This window comes from Monodelphis domestica, chromosome 3 (assembly GCF_027887165.1).
Source record: "Monodelphis domestica isolate mMonDom1 chromosome 3, mMonDom1.pri, whole genome shotgun sequence".
In the NCBI taxonomy this organism is placed as follows: Eukaryota; Metazoa; Chordata; class Mammalia; order Didelphimorphia; family Didelphidae; genus Monodelphis; species Monodelphis domestica.
This window is the reverse complement of record NC_077229.1, coordinates 137,951,100-137,973,371: the sequence shown is the minus strand read 5'-3', so window position 1 is coordinate 137,973,371 and position 22,272 is coordinate 137,951,100. Positions and strand designations below refer to the sequence as shown.

Below are 22,272 nucleotides of genomic sequence, written 5' to 3'. Positions count from 1 at the left end.
GTTTGGTCTGAGCTCATGTGTGTCTGTCTCCCTTTTTCTAGCCCTCCTCTTATGCAGTCTGCTCAGATGTGCCAGACCAGACTGAGGATTACATATAAGAGGGGAAGAGGATGGAAGAGAAAATGACTTCAAACTCAGAGGCTCACAGACACTAGAAGCTCATTCCCAAAAAAGCCATTTGAGATTTAAAGGATAGTTGGGGTCAAGGAAAGGCAAGCCCCAAATCTAGATTCTCCATCGTGGATCCTGAGCCCCCTGGGCTAGAGAGACTGAGAGAGACTGAGAGAGACAGGTGGCCTCCTCTCCTCTCAACTCTGCTTCTGTGGAGCTTCCTTTTCCCCAAACTCCCTAGCCAAAGGCCCATAATGACTGAGAATGGGGTGACTCAGAGTTCTGGGGACTCAGTCAGTAAACATTGTTAACTTTATCTTTCCTGCAAGATGAGTCAAATCTTATTGACTCTTTCTAAAGGGGGAGATCCCTCTTTCACTGCATCTTCTGCAGGAAAAAACAAAACAAAACATGGCTCCCCCAAAGTGTTAGGTAACATCTTCCTGCTTACTGTTAAGGAAAATTGTTTTTCCTACTCCCAAGTAGAGGAACAGTAATAATAATGACTCACGTTTCTATAGCACTTTGGAGCCTGGTGAGATAGGTAGGATGCAAACTATTACCATTCCCATTTTCCAGATATAGAAACTAAATCTTGGAGAAATTGGGACATGGCCATTGTCACAGAGCTCTTGAGAGGCAGAACTTGGACTTCAGTTCTAGGTTTTGGGACTTGGGACTCCAAAGCTGCATCTCTTTCTACCATACTTAAGCCTATACAGTGCCAGAGGAATTCTAGTATAGTGGAAAGCACGCTCAACTTGGGGAGACGTGTTCAAATCTTGCTTTACACACCAGGTTTTGAACCCAAGCCTTAGGATTCCAAATGAGTATTTTCTCCATTACATCATGGGACATAATCCTGATTGGCTTTGTGACCACAGAAAAATCACTTCATTTTTCAGAGACTTGGTCTCTTCATTTACAAAATGGGGATAATAAAACTTGTGCTTCCTCCCTCACAGAATTGCTATAAGAAAAGTGTTTGGAAATATGCTGTAGAAATGAGATTTGTTGTCATTTTTACTAGGAGAACATATCAGTTCTTGTTTGTCGTAGGCAGAAGTAGAAGAGATCCCAGCTTTATGATCCTGAGCAAGTCTCACTTAACCCTTGATAGCCTAGGCTTTGCTGCTTTTCTGTCTTAGAATTGATACTAAGGGGTGGTTCAGTGGATTGAGAGCCAGGCCTAGAGATGAGAGGTCCTGGGTTCAAATTTGACCTCAGACACTTCCTAGCTACGTGATCCTGGGCAAGTGACTTAACCGTCATTGCCTAGCCCATGCCACTCTTCTGCCTTAGAACCAATACACTGTATTGATTCTAAGATGGAAGCTAAGAATTTGGGGGGGGGGGAGAATTAAAACTAAGACAGAAGGTAAGGGTTTAAAAATAATAATAAAAAGAAGTAGAAGGGATCTTAGAGTCTGGACCTCCAATTTTAAAAGTGGAGAAATTAAGGTCCAGACACTTATTTCATATATACTCAGAGCTTTGTTGTTATTCAGCCATTTTTCAGATGCCTGACTCTTTGTGACCCTGTTTGGGGTTTTCTTGGCAAAGATACTGGAGTGGTTTGTCATTTCCTTCTCCAGCTCATTTTACAGCTGAACAAACTGAGGCAAATGGGGTGAAGGGACTTGCCCAAGGTCATACAGCTAGTAGGTGATTGAGGCTGGATTTTAACTCAGGATGATGAGGCTTCTGCTTGACACTATCCACTGTACCCTCTAGCTGCCCCAAATCAGAGCCAGAAGGCACCTAAGAGATCATCTAGACAGATCTTCTCATTTTTGTAAATGGGGAAACTGAGGCCTGGAAAGGTATATAAGGTAGCAAGGTACCTAAGGTAGTAAGTAAAAGAGCCTGGCTTAAAATTCAAGTCTAGAAAACTAGACTTGGAATCGGGAAGACCTAGGTTCAAATCCTGCTTCAGATATTCACTGGCAACAAATCTAGGGCCAGTCATTTAACTTCCCTGGGTCTCAGTGTTCTTATCTGTAAAATGAAGGGGATTAGACTTGACGGCTTCTAAGGTCCCTTCCAGTTCTAAATCTGATCTTCTTACTAGATCCAACATTCCTTTCCCAGTACCATATGACTTCCCTATACCATAATGCAGGAAGACTCAAGCCAAGTGCAGAATCTAAAAAACACACAAAAACATGAAAAATTTAATCAAATACTTCTGTAGTCAAAACAGTGGGCAGCAGCTGGGCATCCTTTCTCCCAGACCTTCCTCCTGCCCCCATGGATTGACAGGATGTTTTAGCACTGTATAGAGAAGCAACGCTACAGCAGGCAAAGTAAGAAAGTGTCAGGGGTGTCATTTCCAGACCTGGGTTTACTCTCCCACTCACACCCTGAGTCATGTTGCCAATTTGTAAAGCTCATGAAGATGAAAGGGATTCTAGAAATAGCCCGTATTCTTAGCATAAAGAAGGGAGCTGTGTTAGTTAACCTCCTAAAGAACTCGTTGGCTCTCTCTCCCCCCACCAAACAACAATTCTTCTAGCATGATTCCAAAATAAAATACTGATTTTAATCACAAGGTTACAGTTCATGCTAGGCTGGAAGAAAACATCAGTTGGTACCAGCAAATGTTATTCCTGGGTTCATAGGATTTCAAGCTGGAGGGGACCTTAGAGATCATCTAATCTAATAATAAGAGCTAGCTTTTGTACAGTGCTTTAAGGTTTGCACAACTCATTGCATACATTATCTCATTTTTATCCTTACAATAGCTCAGTGAGGGAAATGCCATAGGTATTCTTTCCCCTGTTTTATAGAAGACAATACCAACTTAATGTTGAAGTCCAATCTTCTTTTCACTGTTCCCCAAGGCCTCTTTATGCCTTCTGGAGTTCTAATGTATTATAGACATAGAGTGATTTAATTGAAAGAGGAAGCTCTTGGTGGGGAAACTCCTCTACCCCTCCTGCCACAGATCAGGAACTCATCTGTAACTCATCTTAGAGAATTGCCTGGGGCACTGAGAAATCAAATGATTTGCCCATGGCCACATGGCTAGTATGTGTCAGAGGAGGGATTTGAATCCAAGTCTTCCAGCCTCCAAATTCATCACACTATCATCTCTATCATGCCTGGACCTTTTCAGGTCCAGACCATATACATAGAAGTGAGAGGTTCAGAAGAACACAAAAATAGCCCCTTTTCATGCTGTGAGCTTAGATGTTTAGTATAAAGATCCTATTGAATCTCCTTAACCCTCCTTCCCATCCATAGTCCTTCCACTTTCTTTAGGGAGATTCCAAAGGATAAGGTAGGCACTGGAGAGTGAGGCATCCATGATCGAAAAGTTTGTGCGGTAGTCTCCCTGGGGAGGTCCAAGTATCTGTCTCTGGGTCATAGCAATCAAGGGAGTCTGAGTCTTCAATGTTGCTGTCTATGGTGAGCCTTCGGCCTCCAGTCACATAGAGCTTGTCCCCAATTACCGTGGCCCCGTGGTGCATCCTCCTATCTTTCATGTCAGCACACTTTACAAATTTGTTGGCTTGAGGGTCATAAGCAAGGAGCCTCCTTGTATAACCTGAGAATAGAGTAATGAATTGTTACCATCAGCAATGTACTCAGATCTGTCTTGTTCAACACTTTGATCGATGACGTAGATGAAGGCAGAGACAGCAAGCTTGTCACATGTGCACCTGATCCAAAGTTGGGATATGTGGCTACCACAGTAGACACAGTTAGAGTCCCAAATTGTTCTGCCAGACTAGAAAATTGGGCTGAACCTACGAAGCTGAAATTCAATTGGGAAAGACATAAAGGCTTATATTTGCAATTAAGAAATGGTCTTCAAAAAATAGAAATGAGAAGGTTAGTTGGCAGTTTGAAAAATATCTAGGGAGTCTTAGAGGGCTATAAATGCAATTTGAGACAATAATATGATTTTATTCTTTTGGTGTAGCTCTGTGATTTTACTTGTGTAGGGAGCTCCCCTGCGAGGGAACTTCCTCTGCTGTTGTAGAATGGCAACTTCTCTTCAATTGAAAGGTTTATAGAGTTGTCTGGGATACTGAAAGCTTAAGCAAATATGCCTAGAACCCTAATCCAACAGGGATCAGAAGTGGGATTTGAATCTAGGTTTTTCTCGATCCAAGTCCAGCTATTTATCTTTCACCCTATGTTGCCTCTAAACAGTCAATAAAGCTAATACATTAAGAGATTGCACTTTTGAACTGCAAGAGAATATCTTGCAGGGGGAAGGGCAGCTAGGTGGATTGAGTGTCAAACCTAGTTGTGTGATCTTGGGAAAATCACTTAACCCTCATTGCCCAGTCCTTACCATTCTTCTACCTTGGAATCAATACACAGTACACAATACACAGACCACAAACTGCAATATTGTGTTCAATTCTAGTTATCACATTTTAGGAAGGTCATTGGTAAGCTAGAGATTGTTCAGACAAGGCAACTAGAATGGTAGAGGGACTTAAACTTGTGGAGTATGAGGACTGCCAGAATGGAATAGAAGTAGCTAGCCTGGGAAAGAAAAGACTTAGGGTGGACCTGATCTCTTCAGTACTGAAAAGGCTGTCATGTAGAAGATAGATTAAACTTGTTCTGTTTAGCCCAAGAAGACAGAATTAGAAGCCAAGATTAGAGGTTGAAAAAAAAGGCAAATTTAGGCATTATATATAGCATTTCCTAAGAATTAGAGCTGGTTCAACATAGAATAAACTGCCCCAGGAGATAGTGGATTCCCCATCCCTGGAGATCTTTGAAGAAAATCTGGATGACCATTTGTCAGGTGGTTTGCAAGGTGGGTTCTTTTAGAGACATGAGCTATATTAGATAATCCTTAAGGGTCCTCCTAATTCTGGAATTCTGGAAATCTGAATCCATTCCTGCTTGGGGAAATAGCCTATGCAAAAGTGAGACGGTAAGGGATGAAGATGGAATACTGCAGACCAGTCTAGATGGAACAGTGAGAGTGGGTGGGAAAACAATATGGGGGCAGTCAGGTGGTGCAGTAGATAGAGGTTGGAATCATGAAGACTCATCATTATGAATTCAAATCCAGCTTCAGACATTTACTAGCTATGTGACACTCAGCAAGTCAAGAGCCCTGTTTTGCCTCAGTTATCCCATCTATAAAATGAGCCGGGGAAGAAAATGGCAAGCCTCTCTAGTATCTTTGCTGAGAAAACCCCAAATGGGATCACAGAGCTACAGTTATGCCTGAAAACAACTGAATAACAAACAGGAAATTACATGGTTCCTAGGACTAATTGCTGGAAGGTACCTTAGGGATCATCTACTCCAAACCCTTCATAGCATGGAATGGTCTCCATCTGATAAGGGCTTTAAGGAGCTTGAATGGCCAGTGAACAATTTTGGTTGCTTTTTTTTCTTCTCTAAAATATCAGCTCTCAAGGGGCAAGAATCACAGCTCATTGCCCAGCAATGTGTAGCATATGTTATCTGATTGACAAAGTATGTCACCTAGAAGAGTACAGGCTGCAGGCACCAGGTCAATGTTAAAAGTCTTAAGGGAATTGTGATGATTACTATTTAGTTGTCATTTCTGACCAATGGATGCAGTAAACCCAGTATTTGATGCCAAAGCCTTGGTAACTTAAGGTCAGGACATTATCTCTTTAACTGATATATTTAAATCTGCTCAAGAAGAGGGGACTGGTATTCTTTCCTTAATGAAATTGAATAAAGAAAAAATAATGAATCTTCTTTCAGATTGCTTCTCATTCCAATAAGAGAGAAATCAATTTAAAAACAAAAGAGAAATCCAAACTAAATAAATGAACATAATATGAACATAATATGGTGCTTAAGGTTTACAAAGTACTTTCTTCAGGACAGTCCTTGGAGGTAAATGATGCAAGGATTGCTATCTTCATGTTATAGATGAGGGAACTGAAGCTGAGAGAGGTGAAGGGACTTGCCCAAAATCCTTTAGGCAGTAAGTGTCAGAGGTGGGATTTCAAGACCAGCACTCTTCCTAATTTCTATAGAAAGGGTGAAAGGACAGAACGGCAGACTCCTTTTTGTTTCTCTTCTCTAATGGAACATCCAGGTTTATATCCAAATGTAGTCATCCTTCATAAAACTAACCTCCAACAATGATGATTTGGCCCCTGAGCACCACTGCTGGAGCACAGACATTCTTGATCATTCTGGTCTCCATTCTGAACCATGTGTTTCTGGAAATATGGTAAACCTGTAAGAGAATATAGCAGGGTCAGAGTAATCAGAGCACAGCATTGTTTTTAAGTCATTAAAGTATATTCCTTATCCAGAAGAAAAGAACGGAGGGTAATATGATTCTAGGATGATCCCATGATACTCAAAGTTTAATCTTGATGTGGCCAAGAACTTTCTAAATTAGTCCAACATTTCTGCATAATAAGATGTTCATAGGTTTGAGACCTGGATCACACATAATTCAACTCTTTTGTTTTAAACATTTGGTGGACCACTATCTGGGAACTTGTGGGTTATGTAAATGGTAAGTATCAGAGAGAGAACTTAAACCCCAATCTTCCAAATCGAGTGCAGACATAGATTTAGATCCCAGCTCCATTATTGATTCCCTTTTCTGCTTCTACCCCAGTTTTCCTCTCACTCTAGAGATGTATTTGTTTCTGTCTCTCTGGTGAGGCAGTACCCAAACTACTCATACTCACTTCCTTCCTGACTCTTCTTATTCTCTGGCCTTTGACACCTTCTTTCCCCACCCTAACTTTTTCAGCTCCCTTTTATGTATTGGATCCCCCCATTAGAATGTAAGATCCTTCAGAGGAAGAACTGTCTTTCTTTTTACCTGTACTTTTTTGGGAGATTTTGTATCTATAGCATGTAGCATAGACTACATAGCAAGTGCTTAATAAGTGTTCTTTCTAGCTATCTACCTATCTCTCTTCCTGTGTATCCATTCATCTCTCTTTCTTATCATCTCTCTATCCATCACTATCTTGCACTTCCATCTGTATTCGTCTCTCTATGCATCTATCCATCTATCTCTTTCTCCCCCCTTTCCCTTCTCTCTGTCTCTGTCTCCCTCTCCCTTTCCTCTTCTTCTTCTCTCTCTCTCTCTCTCCCTCTCTCGGTGAGGAAGTGAGGTCACAAATGTGAAATGACTGGCCCAGGGTCACACCCCTGACTCTACATCCTTCCCTCCCTCTACACTAGTGATGGTGAACCTTTTAGAGGGGCAGGTGATGTGAGAAATGTCCTCAGGTGAGGGGGAGGGGAGCAGCCTGGCCCTATACCCATCTCTCTGGTTTTCTAGTAATGAACTCTGGTCAACTCTGTGCTGGGGTGATAGCACACATGCCCACAGAGAAGACTGAGTGCCCCCTCTGGCATAGTTTTGTGCCACCATAGTTTGCCACCATGGCTCTACAGCATGTTGGCTTTCAGAGCTTTTAATATACCCCCATCTAATAGAAAATGTAGAGACATTATACCTTCCAGACCAATATCTTTTCATCATTTTAATGCTGTATATCTCCTACTTTTCAATATACTTTGAAGGCAAGAGACAAGGGTCTGAGTTCTACTTATTTCATTTGGAGCAGATGAGGTGGGCCTTGAGCCATTTAGCACAGAATCAGAATCTGAGAGTTTGAAGGTACCCAAAAGGTCATTTAATCTATCTTATGCTTGAATGAGAATCTTCATTACATGTCCCACAGTAAATGAGCATCCAGTCTTATCTTGGCAACCTTTTGTGAACAGGAACCCATTATTTCCTGAGGCAGCCCACTCCACTTTTGGAGTAGTTCTAATTAGTAGGAGGGGCAACTAGGTGGTACAGTAGATAGAGCACAGGTCCTAGAGTCAGCAATATCTAGGTTCAAATCTGCCCTGAGACAGTAGCTGTGTGACCTGAGCAAGACACTTTATTTGCCTCAGTTTCTTCATCTGTAAAATGATCTGGAGAAGGAAATGATAAACCACTCCAGAATCTTTACCAAGAAAACCCCAAATGGGAATACAAAGAATTGGACACAACTGAAATGACTGAATAAAAAATTGGTAGGAGATCTTCCCCTTTGAGTTTCATAGATCTATACCTGGAAGGGATCTCGGAAGTCATTTAGCTCATCCCTCTCATTTTCTAGATTAGGAAATGGAAGCACAGGGTGGTAAAAATTATATACTCAAGATCACCCAGGCAGTAGCAGAAGTGGGAGATCCTCTGACTTGAGAGTTAACTGTCTTTCCATTGTACTGCCTCTACATACCAAGCTCAAATCAGTCTCTGAATTCTTGCTTATATATGATAGTGGGAGTTTTCCCTTTTTATTAAGGAAATCTATTCCTGTGAAGGGAGAAGAAAGTGAAAGAATAAAGGAAAAAGAGAAGAAAGGTAATATTTTAGCAATGGCTCCATGTAAAATAAAAGCTGAATTCTGATGGAGCTAAAATCTCTCTCAGCCTCAATTTCCTGATGTGACAAGTAGGAGCCATCAGACCACCTGCCTTAAAGAGATGTGATAATATGTGGAAAGGGCTTTGTAAACCTTAAAGTGCCATTTAAATGTCAGCTATCTTCCTCCTACTGTTATTAGACCCACCTGTGAGATATAATGCTTACAGTGTCCCAACATAGTGATTGGGAAATACTATATTAACTTAATTATTCCCTATATAAATTTTATTGTATGAATCTCTTCTTTTAAAATAACAAAGATAAGTAACATTTATGTAGCACTTATTTTGTGCTAGGCACTGTGCTAAACACTTTGTAAATATTATCTCTTTCAGTCCTCACAGCAACTCTGAGTGGTAGGTAATTTTATTATCCCCATTTTTGCAGCTGAGGAAAGGGAGGCAAATTGAAGTTAAGTGAAGTCACACAATTAGCAAATACTGAGGCTGGATTTAAACTCAAGTCTTTACTCAAGTCCTGTGCTCTATCCACTGAGGCAGCCAGGTTTCACACCCCCCCACTCCCAATACCTTAAATTGAAAATAATTTGGTCAAGAGAAATTTGGGGACTATAAAATGTCATATTTCTCATATGAGTATACTTAAGCATGGAAACGTATTAGAGGTAGAATGTCCCTCTTTGGAGAACTTGATAAAATAAGTTCTTATTGGTCCAATGCTATCTAAAGAGGACCCCATCTGAAAGCAGGCATGGACCTCCAGGGGTTTCTCTTGGCCTGTTGATTCAATGAAACAATTATGTGTTAGAGGAAAAGAAAAGCCAAATCTCAGTGTCACTAATCACCTTTAGGAAAGACCTGAAGATTCTCTTAGGAAAAGCTAATCTAGATTTTGCTCAGGTGAGTAATGCTACCCTATTATCTTTTCTGAGTGTGTATTGGGGATAGTTTCACGAATAGAAAAATGATAATAATAATAATAGAATTTTATAGAACCTCGAGGATTCAAAAACAGCAGGTGTATGTAAACTCCTTTGATTCTCATTTGATTAAGTATTTTCTTAATAATCTTAACACTCCTTGGAAAGTAAGGGTCAATTTGGCCTGTTGAAGAAAAGGCTTGGAGAAAACCACTGTAAGAAACATGATAGCTGGGTATAAATAGTCAAGGACTGTTATATGGAAAAGAAATTACACTCATTCCATTTCCTGAGAGGGCAAAACTAAGAGCCTGGATAGAAGATAGGTGAATTTTGGTTAATAAAAAGGCAAATTCCATAGCAGTCAGTTTTTTAAACATAGATGAACTTTGTCAGGAGAGGATGAATTCTCTGTTGTTGGAGGGTATCAAATAGAAGCTATCAGGGAAGTCATAGAAAGGATTACAATGCATTAGGAGCTCAAACTAAGTCAGTATAACATTGTGGCAGCCATAAAACCTAGTGTAATTTTAGGCCTAGGCTTCAGATTAAGGAGGATATCTAGGATATATTGTGTTCAAGTCTCAGTGCCATGTTTTAGGAAGGACATCAATTAGCTTGGGAATGTCTAAGAGGAGGGTCCCCGAGATGGTAGATGACCTTGAAATCATCATCATCATAACTGCCAGCATTTATATAGTACTTTAAGGTTTACAAAGGGCTTTACAAATGCCATCTCATTTTATCCTCCCCAAAGCCCTAGGAGATAGGTTCTATTATTATCCCCATGTTACAAATGAAGGAACTGAGGCATATGAGATTGTGCCCTATGAAGATTAGTAGAAGGAACCAAGAATATTAAGCTTTGAGAACAGAAGAGTTAGCAGGGACAAAAGTGTCTTCTAGTATTTGAAGGGCTAACAGAAGAAGAATTATACCTGTTTTGTTTGGCATTAGAGGGCAGAAGCAGGAATACCAGGTGGAAGTTGCATAAAGGTAGATCATAGCTGGAAATAAAGGCAAAACTTCCTATTAACTAGATCTAGTGGGAAATGGGCTTCCTTGAGGCATGGTGGACTCCCTAGCATTGGAAATCTTCAAGTAGAGGATGGATGACCACTCATCTGGTAAATTGTAAGTACTAGAGTAGATAGCCTCTGAAGTCTTTTCCAGTGCTGAGGTTCTCTGTTCCTATAGAATGTCAGACATTTTCCCATCCAGAACTTATCAAGTTTATCAAACTTAACAAGATTACCCAATGGCAGAGTCAGGAGCAAAGGTTGGGTGTTATGACAAAAAATTGCATGCCTGATCTGAGTAGCAAACCCCAGTCATTGTGACTTTTGAAGGCTCATATCCCGTTTACCAAACCAAACCCCAAAATTGTGCTTAAAAATCCCAACCTGCTTCGTCAAATAACTCTAAACATTCATCTTCAATATGTTTGAATGAGTGAAATTCCCATTTTAAAGCCAGGGCTAGGCAGCCAAGAAAAGCATCTGAACCTACTACTTTTTTTTTTCCCATTGCTCCAACTGACAATCGCCACATGTATTATATACTTCTTGGCTCTGTGGCTAGTTTGATTGTATCATTTAATTCTTGAAGGGGCAGTGTGGATGATTCAGAGGTTTTCAGAGTGAAATTGTGTTCTATTCTTTCTTGCTGAGGAAGTAGAAGACCAGGTCACAAATCCCTTTCTCTCCCTGTGGGAAGGTGGCAGGTAGAGGGGAAGAAGGACAGCCAAAGAGAATGGGTTGGTTAGGAGAGAAGGCACCCTTTGGTCTCACATGGCATCACGTAGGCATGGAGTGGCATGAATAGGTGATAAAATTCCTCATTATACCTGCCTTCTATGGTTACAGGTTGGGGAAGGCCAAGGCTGACTCTTTCTCTCCATCTAAACGAAGGGAGGGTTGTAGAAATCTGTTGGTAATGGGTAAGTAATCAGCCTGGGGATTAGCTGAAAGCAGGCTAGACAATGGATGATGAGTCAGTAAGTATGAGCAATAAGAAAAACAAGCATTACGTTAGCTAAGACCAAGAGTAGGAGGGGAGCATTTTGGGGAAGTGAAGACGGCAGCTATGAAGAACCGGTTCAGACAGACTTCCCTGTGTGGGAACTAGGGAAAGAGAACAACCATTTCAGATTGTCAGGCAGTTCTATGTGAACTGGGGGAAAGAGAGGGATGGAAAAAGAGCTTTAAAAATACTTGTTTTCTCAAAAGTTAAAATTTAGAGACAATTATCCCTAAGGAAATAGCTCTTGGTAAGCTGAAGATCAGAGGCAGCAGAATGGAAAAGTTGTGCTAGATTTAGAGTCAGCTGACCTGGGTTCAAATCATGTCTTGTCTCTGGCAAGTTCTTGGGCAAGTTTTTTTAATCTATGAAATCTGTAAAAAGTATCTGTAAAACAAAGGGTTTGGGATTAGATGGCCTTTAATGTCCCTTTATGGTCCTAGGACATATAATACCATGAAGAATGAAGATAAAAATAGGGAAGAATTAGGAAGAGAAACCAGAATTATTGCTTGCCCATCTTTTCCCCTTTTGCTCAGGGAACAATAACCAAATTCATTTATCCACTGGAAAAAAAATGATGGTTTGCTCATCTGATTTTTCATATCATCTCTAGGACTGGTGATATTAAATCTCCCTTCCTTAGCCACCATTGCCTCATAAATGCTTTATTCTCATAGTGGTGTTAACTCAGAAAAACTCAGAACTACCAAGTAGTCAGAAAAACCTAAGTATTTAATCAGGAAACAGGGATAAGGTTTAAGTATTTGGTCATTACACAGAATCAAACATTAAACACCATACAAAACCAAAGGCCTTGAGACTCTGGGAACCATAATCTTGAGAGAACATACCACATTAGATGTTTTCTCCTTTGGGAGAAGACACAACTCTTAGTGTCAACTCCAAAAAGATACTGGACCTGACAGTCTCTTTATACCCTTTTGGAAAGCCTACAGAGACTAAACACAAACAGGCCCATAAACCTCTTTGTACTTGATAGCTATGGTATTAGGGAACAGTCAGATGTAACAAATCAAAGGCAAAGGTCAAACTAAGAAACTGGGCTTCATGAGAGGAAAACTTTCATCCAGTATAGAAGCCTTCAAAACAAAAAAGTGCTTAACATTCAAACCAAATTAGGGGTACTTGAACACTGGGATTTCTCAAAGGTAAGGGTAAACTGAGTCATCCAAAAATCCACATTGACAGTAGCTTGTAAGTTTCATTAAGTCAGGGATAATGTGTAGTTTTTGTTGTCTGAGTGCCTGGCACAATGGCTGGCACATATTAGGTGCTTAATAAATGCTGATTGACAGTTGATTGATAGATTGAGTCTTGAGATCCAGAAGGAGAAAGATTTTAGCTGGGAAAGAGTGAATTTGGTCACCTGTATATAGTCAATTCTTTCCAACGACTCAGATATAGTAAAGTAATTCCTTGGTCTTTAAGTGCCTGCCCAAGTAGTATTACTGGTGATTTACTAGAGAGATGGAGAAATAGAGGGAAATAAGGGAATTGGTTCCCTCCGATCATTATCAAGCACCTTGAAACTAGGATTGCAGGTGATGGAAAGAGAAAGCTTAAATAACCTAGAGCAATAAATTTGTAGGTAATTCTATTCTCTAGGACTGGGTTTTTAATAGAGGACTCAACTAGTGACTTAATGGGAAGGGTTTGAACATGCCATAATGAGGGAGGGCACCACCACTAGGAGAAGGTAATTTCTCTCCAGATGAATGGGTTCTGAATTGGCATTCAAGCAAGTATTAATCCAAAGATGAGGTTGAGACAGGATTGTTTCTTTGGAACAACAAAATCTAAGGAGTTTATAGAGTCTTAAGCAGAATATTAGATGGAAGAGTAAAGATGCAGGGCTAAAGGCCAGCAGTGGGTCAGGGGAAGAAGAAGGGTTCAACCCAACTTTCCCAAACTTCTGTTTATCATAGAAGCTGCCTAAATGCTTTCCCCCAAGCCATGCTGATAGGATGGAGGGACATGAGTTGGCTAAGTCATTCAGGTTGTGGTCTTGGACATTATTCTTCTTAGAATTTCTCACCAGATCTTCAGCCCATGATATGACAAGAGTGGAAGGATGTTGTCAATTCAAGGATATACTTCTTGGGTGCTGGTTTCCATGTCTTATTCTCAGACTTGTGCCCATGCCCTATCTAACTTCTCAGATGGCTATATGTATACCATATCTTCCACTGGTGAAGTGGTAATGCCTTCATGGAAGGCAAGAAACTGGGACTAAGTAGAATTGTCCAAGACCAATGGTAGATCAGCTACTGGTGGATCAGCTTCAGAAGGTCTGGCTGAGATCTCATGCTGTGAAGTTTCTAGTATTTAGAAAGCCCTTTCAGGATGATGGGGCCATTTTATTCATGTTTAGGATTCCATGTTTATCCATGGAGCCATTTATCCATATTTAGGATAGTGTATCTTGTCCAACAAATCTTGGTGATCAGGAATAACAATGAAGTTGAAAAAATGCTGAAAAACGTGCACAATTGGGTGCAGCTAGGTGGTTCAGTGGATTGAGAGCCAGGCTTAGAGACAGGATGTTCTGAGTTCAAATATGGCCTTAGACGCTTCCTAACTGTGTGACTTTGAGCAAGTCACTTAATTCTCATTGCCTATTCCTTACTACTCTTCTACCTTAGAACCAAAGCACAATATTGATCCTAAGGCAGATGATAAGGGTTTTAATTTTCTTTTTGAAGGTAAGGTTAAAAAAAAATAAAGCACATATCCACGTGGTATTGATGGCCGGAAAGTGGAGAGTTCTGAAGGTTGTTTGAGTTATCACACTCAGCATGGACAACGATGAGATCCCATTCTCTCTTGAGATAATGTCTCTAAACTTCAAATGCAGCCTTAACAGTGAGTTACCCTTTTCTCCAATCAATCAACTGATCAATAAGAGTGCAATACCAGTACAGTACCATCTAGAATAGTACAACATAGTATTATATTGTAGAGCATAGCAAAGTATAGCGAGTATACTTTTCTTCTATTGGTCAACATCTATGCAGGTTTGGGAGAATAGAGTAACGTGGCATGGACTGTAAGAGAATAAATGACCCATATGATGACATCAGATGCAGAGGAGTGGTTTCCATTATGAATGATTCTTATGGTTCCCAAAATGTCGAGATAAGGACAGAGGTGAGCCAGTTCTTTGCATTGTCTCTTCCTTTGTGTTGGATATTTATTAGAAAGTTTTTGGATTGTACCAGCAATAGAGGGTCTGTTAGGTGGAGAACCTGGGGATAAAAGCTAGGATGAAAGTTCATGAATTTGAAGAGTCATTGTAGAGCTACTGAGGAGGCATGGGCCTTTCTCCCACAGCAGGATGGATCTACTTTGCAGTGACTCAGATGTATACTTTGCCAGCTATTACACGTTCTAAGGACACTACCTCCTTCTGAAATCAGTATTTCTCCAATTTGGCAAATCGCTGATATTGTTATTAGGTGTGAGAAAATGGTTTGGGTCAATCCCGTGTGTTGGGAAGGCTCCCAGGAGTATGTACATGAACTCATCTTTGAGATCAACTGCCCCTCCCTGGTGAAGCAGCCCTGAAACACCAATTTCATGAATCTCTGCCAACAAAAAGTAGCAATGAACAAACATCCATATAGTGAGACAGGCAGGTTTCCATTCATTTCCCCTACACATCCAGATAAGCTTCTATAAGCTACAGAGATACAATTTGTTTTCTGTGTGTATCATAACCTCTTCTATTTGATATTTCCAATCTGATAGTGGGGTAACAGGTAGTGGTGAAATAGGTCCTATGAGATAACACATGTAAAGTGCTCTGCAAATCTCAAAGTGCTACATATGTATTACTATTATTATTAAGTCATAGACTCAGAGTGAGGAAGATTTAAAGTAGAATCCCATCTCAGACTCCAACTGACTGTATAATTTGAGGTTTCAAAATTTCCAAGGGGGCTATTTCTCTGGAATGGTCAGTGACTAGCTGAGATTGGGTCTCCTAGAAGTAAGGTGATCATTCAGTTGAATAGAATATATAAAAACTTTTCTTTCATGACCACACTATCTATCTGTCCATCTGTTTATCTAACAAATTATTCTGCCACAGGGAAAGGAGCTCTGACTTAGTGATCTCAAAGCCTTGTGTGGGGGTAGGCAGTGTAGATACTATCTAGATTGTATAATGGCAGCTAACAAGTTTTCAGTGTTTTCCCATTCAGATCTATGGTGGCTTAGTCTCCTTGGTCATTAACTGGTCCAATCTGAAATGAATTCTCATAGACTGTTTCTAGACCAGTAGGATAGCACAGGAATTCTGGGATACTTATCCTCTCTGGTCCACAATAGAATTCATAAAATTTACAGAGGCCCTTAAGTTCTTTATAATTGGTGGCAGAGCTGAAATAAGCAACACCACAAGCTCTTGGCAGTTTGATCTCAAGCATAAGAAATAGGTAAGTTTGGGAAAGGATATTAGGCTCAGGGATAGGTGAGGGATGCAGTGTAGCTGAGTGAGAAGTGTATTGGATTGGAGTAAGAGGACCTGGATCCAACAGCTTGCTCTGCCATTTGTGTGACCTTGGGCAAGTCACTTAAACTTTGTAGGCCTTGGTTTCTTCATCTGTAAAAGATGGGGTTGGATAGGTGACCTTTACAATTCCAAGATTACAGCTTTTAATGTATGATTCTATGAGAAGTCTCATTCTTATAGTGGTAGGGATGCATTGGACATAGTATACACTGGTTTATCCCAACTGTCCCCCATTGTTCCATGGATTCCCAGGGTTAGGCTAAAATGGTGACAGAGGGATTTCTTCAGCTGTGAGTAAATGCAGATACTGCATTCATTGTAGACTGAAGCCAACACACTTCTGTGTAAGTCCATGTGCCAGGGTAGGTTGGTAGCAACACCCTTACAGATTGATTCATTGCAGATGGGAGAGGACAAATCTTCTGAGAATCAATCCATCAAGGCAAGGGGATTGATACTAAAGCTTGACTTAAAGTCAAGATGCAATTGCATATTTTACCACAGTTCCTTCCTCTGCTATAATCAAATCACTGCCTAGCTATCTTGGGTCCAAACAGATATGGGATAAGGAATGTCTCCAGATTCCTAAAGGACCCTCTCTATTGTACATTAGAAGGCTATTTTCAGTGACCCAGCAGGCATTCTGCCCTTTTGGCATGTTACCAGGAAAACTCCATTGGCTCAGACTTTGGGGAATGCCCAGGGGAGGAGTTTCAAATGAACCAAGAAACTTGGAAAGTCCTCCACTCATCCCTTGAAAGAACCAGGGAAAGGGCAGCTGGGTGGCTCAGTGGATTGAGAGCCAGTGTAACCCTAGGCCAATCACTTTGCCTACATTACCTAACCTTTATCACTCTTTTGCCTTGGAACCAATACACAATATTGATTCTAAGATGGAAGGTAAGGAAAGGAAGGAAGAAAGAAAGAAAGTAAAAAGGAAGGAAGAGAGGGAAGGAGGAATGAAGGAGGAAAGGAGAAAAAAAAGAAGAACCTAGAGAACTCTTAAGAACTATCAGAGAAAGTTATACCAGCTTAGACCAAGCCAGCCATTCACTTTCCTCAGAGTGGTCCATGTATCTTGCAGAGAAGCCATTTCCTCAGAAGACTGTGCTATCACCAAAGTTTCAGGATCTCTGGAAACCCCTATTAAAGAGTTTCAAATATGGCTTTGATGTTGTCATCCATAGGCTATGCATCTTTGGATTCAGATCACACTGTAATACTCCTGCCACCAGTGTTGGTAATTAGGGATAGTACCAGGGCTAGAAGGGCCTAATCCCCTCCTGTTGAAGAAGGACAGAATGCAGATAGGATCCAATGAGGACAAGTCATCAGGTCAGATTAGGTAGATTCCAGCGCTCCTTTGAATTACCCAAGTCCAAGAAGGTGGGAAATTGGTTGTAGGAACAAAAATTTAACCAAAACAGGAGACAAGATTCAAAGGAAGGAGACTTTAACTCAATTTGTATTCCCAAAGCTTCTGCATTTTAAAGTGATTTTATGGATTTCCTGCCCTGACCCAATAGTGATAGGTTTACTGGTTATTGGTTGAGTTGGCCGTGCCCCTCCATGAATCAGCCATGCCCCAAAGGCTGTAGACCAGTGATGGCAAACCTTTTAGAGATGAAGTGCCCAAACTGCAACCTCATGCTGCATGTGAGCCCCCTGCCTTATCCCAGACAGGGGAGGGAAGAAGTTCTCCCCTTAGGCTGCTGGGCAGAGGGGTGGGTGAAGTGAAGGATGTCCTCAGGCACAGTGGAGAGGGGGAGGCAAGCAGTCCCCTCCGACACATATGCCATAGGTTCACCAATAAGGTCCTATATCCTCTTGACTTGATTAGGCACCCAGGAGGTATGGATGGCAGATCTTGTGCTTCCATTGCTATGAAAGCATTCAATTTAGAAACTAGAATGCCAGTTTTTAGCAAAGAAACTCACCTGTGATGTAAAGGGTCCCCCTGCCTTCCCACATTCTCAACTGTTGCTTTTGAGAACTCATCTGACCTGATGATTCCTCAAGTCAACAGCAGCTGATACCCAGGGTCCTCAAAAGCCATGATCCCAAAAGGATAGACCCACCTTCCCTCTGAATTATTGATTGTCAGGAGAAGTGACCAGAGTGGTAATGCATGCCAGTTCTAATTTAAGGTATTCCTGATATTTTACTGGGGCAAGGAGTGTGGGGAAGGAGGCAAAGGGAGGAGATTCAACCTGGACTCTGATAGGCTTCAGTTACTCTTTCAATCAAGTGAGGTGAGCTGTTAAATAGGGACAGTCATTAGGATGAAAAGAATGATGAACATGGGTTTGAGTTCTGGCTTTTTCACATTAGTTTTGTGGCCTGGGATGAATCATTTCACCTCTTCAGAGTCTCAGTTTCCTCAATTGTAAAGTGGGCTGACAATACTGATATTCCCTACCTTGCAGGATTACCATGAGAATATAATATAAAAAGAGTATAATGTAAAAAGGTATAATATAAACAGAGATATAATATAAAGAGGTATAATGAATGTAAAACACGTTAAAGCTATAAAGTATTATATAAATGTTAACTGCTGAGTTTGTGTCTGGGTAGCCTAGGTGTGACCTTTCTACTGAGCAAAAAACAATTGTTAAAGATGCCTCTAGAAAATGGGTGAGGTGGGGCAGGGCAGCTGGGTAGCTTAGTGGATGGAGAGCCAGGACTAGGGACAGGAATACCTGGGTTCAAATCTGTCCTCAGACACTTCCTAGCTGTGTGACCCTGGGCAAGTCACTTAACCCCTGTTGCCTAGCCCTTACTACTCTTCTGCCTTGGAACTAGTACATAGTATTGATTCTAAGAAGGAAAGTAAGGGTTCAAAAAATAGGGGGGAAAAACCTTGTTGTAGATAGAATTCTGAGCTGGGACCTAAGTTCTAATTCTGTCGCTGACATTTGCCAGTTGTGTGTGTGAACAAGTCAGTTGGTCATTATGAGCCTCAGTTTCTTTGTTTGTAAAATGAGAATGATAATATTTAGTACCTATGGTACCTCAGAGTAGTAAGGCTCAAAGGAGGTAAGATGAAAAATGCACTGTGAGCCTGAAAGTGCTATATAAATGTTAGATATACTTACAAAAGTTGCTAAAGAATAAGTTTACCTGTATGAGTCTTACAGGATTTTGCATAATGTCTTCTCCGCCAAAAAGATAGAGTCTTTGGTCTTTCACAGCTACTGCAGGGTGAAGGACAGCTACTGGCATGCTGGCCATGTTCTCCCAGACATCATGGATACTGTTGTACCTCTCCATGGAACTCATTATCTCCTGTTTTTCTCCAATTCCTCCAATGGAGAAGATATAGTTCTTGTAGGCTATACTTCGATGGGAATATCGGGCTACCAGCATGGGCTCCCCCAGCCTCCACTGATTGAGTTTCAGGGAGAAGATATAAACATTGTGACTGATTTGCCTCTTCCCTACCCCAACAGACATACCCCCTAGCACGTAGGCACTACTGTGCAAGGTGACAGAGGAGGCTTTGTAAAGACGGGCTGGGAGCTTGGCAAGGCACTGCCATTGGCCAGTCTTCTCCTGGTACAGCAGGACCTCTCTGGTGGTCTGCTGATTGTCCTTCCTACCTCCCAAGAGGATGAGAAAATCACGGTGAGAATCTCTCCGAGGGACGTGCCACAGTGGCTTGAGATCTGGGCTCCCAGTGCCATACAAAGAAAACACTTGTCTCCTCACCACCTCCAAGATGGCTTGGCATGCTGGCGAGGACTGAAGGAGAGAGTCGTTGATGATGAAATGGAAGAAGAAGGTTGGGTGGACATATTGGAGCCTGACTTTCTTGAACAGTTCTTGGATATATTCTTTCCGGGCCTGGAGGTCATGCCTGATCCAGACCATTAATGTTTCAAACACTTCCTCTTCCTCACCACAGAGCTCATCATCTCCCAGGTACTCACTCAGTTCTAAGGGACATAGCTCTTTTAAGTCTTCTGATAGGGCTACTTCTGGGAAACACCTTAGGGCCATTGATCTGGCTTTCTGTTTGAGGCTCTCACAACTCAAAGTGTCAGAGAGTCTGATCATGCTGAGGCAGTTACTAGGGGTCATTTGCTTCTGAAGATATAATGAACAGGCTTCAAAAAGCCTGAGGTATTGCAACATGGATGCAGCCTCCATCAAGAACAGGACATTCGCTGCAGTGATCTGAACCTCCCCAGTGTACACGTATAGAATGATCTCCTGTAGAGTATTGGCATCAATACCTTTCAGATCAATTCTGGCCTGAGCACGCTCTCTGAAGTTGCTGCAGAACATGGCCTGGAAGTAAGGGCTGCTGGAGGCCAGTACATTTCTGTGGCAGGGCAGTTCACAGCTTCCAATGCATATAGTCACATCAATCAGGACCCTTTTTTGCCTTAAGACATTTAGCTGCCTCAAGAGATCAGAGGAGAAGTCCTCATCTTTGAAAAGCAATCCCTCTGGTGACTCCCCATCCATCTTGACACAAAGAGAGAAATCAATGGATTGTTACAAAGTCAAGTCTAGGTAGCTGCAGGTGAATCAAGGCAGATATCTATATCTGTCTCAATCTCTTGAATCTCAAAAATTTCAGTATGAATATTGATGAGCAAAGATGGGGAAATAAAAGTCACACTGCGTCTAGATCTCTGAAATTTGTCTGTTTTTGTTTTTTCTCTCTTACTTTTGCTTACTAATATTGTAGCCAAAGTGAACAAATGAAGGTGAACTGGGATGTTGGGGTCTTGTGATAATCTGACAAAAAAAAAACACCACAGGTTATAAATTATTTGCCTGGGGTTATAAATTATTTGCCTGGGGCTGAAATGTTAGTCTAAAATATTGAAGTCACAGAATGTTAGAGTTGGAAAAGAATTTACTGATCATCTATCCTAATTCTCATTTAATAGATAAGGAAACTAAGATTTTGGGAGAGAAGGATTTGCCCCAAATCACAGAGATAAGAAGTAGCCCAGCCAAGACTTGAATACAGAACTCTTGACTACAAAGGTGATTACAGATTTCTTGTCTCCAAAGCCTGGGATTCTTTCTACTCTCCCACAGTGAGGCAACAGTTAATTTCATTTTGCACACTAGAAATAAATAATTTTTTTCATGGTTTTCAACAGATTTGTCATCTAGCAAATGCATGCATCTCTTCCTGGGTCTTAGTCATTCCCCAAACATGTAATGTTGGCAACTCTGCCCTCCGGTAACAGATAGACTCATTCCAGAAAATGAGTGAGAACCTTGCTGTTGTTTGTTTGTTTGTTTTAAATCATGGCTTCCCCCACTCCCCAACCCCCTTTTTGGTTTATGTGATAAATAGAAAACAAAGACAGCAAGTTTCTGGTCTGGGTTTGTTTTGATGACAACTGACAGCTTCTACCTGCGGGGTAATGGAATGATAGAGATATTTACCTTCTGCTTTTTGCCCCCGACATCCACTGACTCCTGAGTCGTTTATTCTCCCTCGAGATTTTCCATCATTAGGACACAAGTGAAACTGTAAACCTAGGACTCTCCTTCAGCTGGCAAGTGATTTATACAGGGCGATTTCAGGATTTGTTTATTCTGACGGTATTTTCACTGCCTTCTGGAGCTTTGTGAAAGAACTACCGGGCAGAGAGACATTGTATACATTCCATGACTAAGAATAGTTACATATGTACTTTCCACTCTTCTCACATGTGACTTTCCAGTTGCCTTTTGCAACAAGTTGAGCAGGGCTGGCAGGAGCCGCGCATGCCCAGGGGATGTTTTGCTGGCTGGGGTTTGCATCAGTAAAAATAGAGCCTCACATGAAGCTTCTCTTTTATTAAAAGACCTTGCTGCCCCCTTAGAATACCCCAAGGCCCGTATCCTGAAAGTGCCTGGGAATTTGAGAAGTCTCTAAATAGGTTTGGGAGCTCAGACTTCCCAGCTTCCTTTAGAGCCAAGCTCCAGGTGTACCTGAGATGACAGGAGGCTTTTCTCTCTCCCCTCAGTCCTTAGCCTGCTCTCACTGGAAATTACTTGGTGTAGACTTTGCACATTCTTGCTTGTGAACACTTCGGATCCCTAGAACCCTAGTAGACGGCAGGGACCATTTCACTTTTGTCTTGGTATCCTCAGAGATAACATAGTTGCTTGGCATACAAGTCAGTGCTTAATAAACGCTCATTGATTTTTTCAGTACATAATAATGTATCACATTTATACTTTCTAATTCACAAAATGGTTTCCTTGTTTCTACCTTGTAAGATTGGTAGTGATGTGAACTCTTATTACTATAATTCTTCTCATGGTTGGTCTTTAGTCATCTCCAACTCTGTG

At 41.2% G+C, this 22,272-nt stretch overlaps 1 protein-coding gene across 2 annotated transcripts; it reads right to left on the bottom strand.

Annotated features, from left to right (window-relative positions):
• Positions 1-2,265: 2,265 nt before the first annotated feature.
• KLHL38 (kelch like family member 38) lies at positions 2,266-21,617 on the bottom strand. 2 transcript variants are annotated; one of them, XM_007488288.3, is made up of 4 exons: positions 21,379-21,617; positions 19,087-20,712; positions 6,205-6,310; positions 2,266-3,661 (listed from the first exon to the last, which is right to left on the bottom strand). In XM_007488288.3, exons 2-4 carry the CDS (start codon positions 20,434-20,436, stop codon positions 3,372-3,374), a joined length of 1,746 nt encoding a protein of 581 aa, XP_007488350.1. In that variant the 5' UTR covers positions 20,437-20,712; positions 21,379-21,617; the 3' UTR covers positions 2,266-3,371. The 2 variants fall into 2 exon arrangements, with proteins under 2 accessions (XP_007488350.1, XP_001381236.1); XM_001381199.4 differs by having other exon boundaries at positions 19,087-20,436.
• Between the last annotated feature and the right edge of the window lie 655 nt (positions 21,618-22,272).

Coding starts and splice junctions, on each gene's coding strand:
- KLHL38 (XM_007488288.3), bottom strand. CDS start 20,436: ATGGATGGGGAGTCACCAGAGGGATTGCTTTTCAAAGATGAGGACTTC. Junction 6,311..19,086: donor ATCCTGTAAGACTCATACAG/GTAAACTTATTC, acceptor ATTCTCTTACAG/GTTTACCATATTTCCAGAAA. Junction 3,662..6,204: donor CCAAATCATCATTGTTGGAG/GTTAGTTTTATG, acceptor CTCTATTCTCAG/GTTATACAAGGAGGCTCCTT.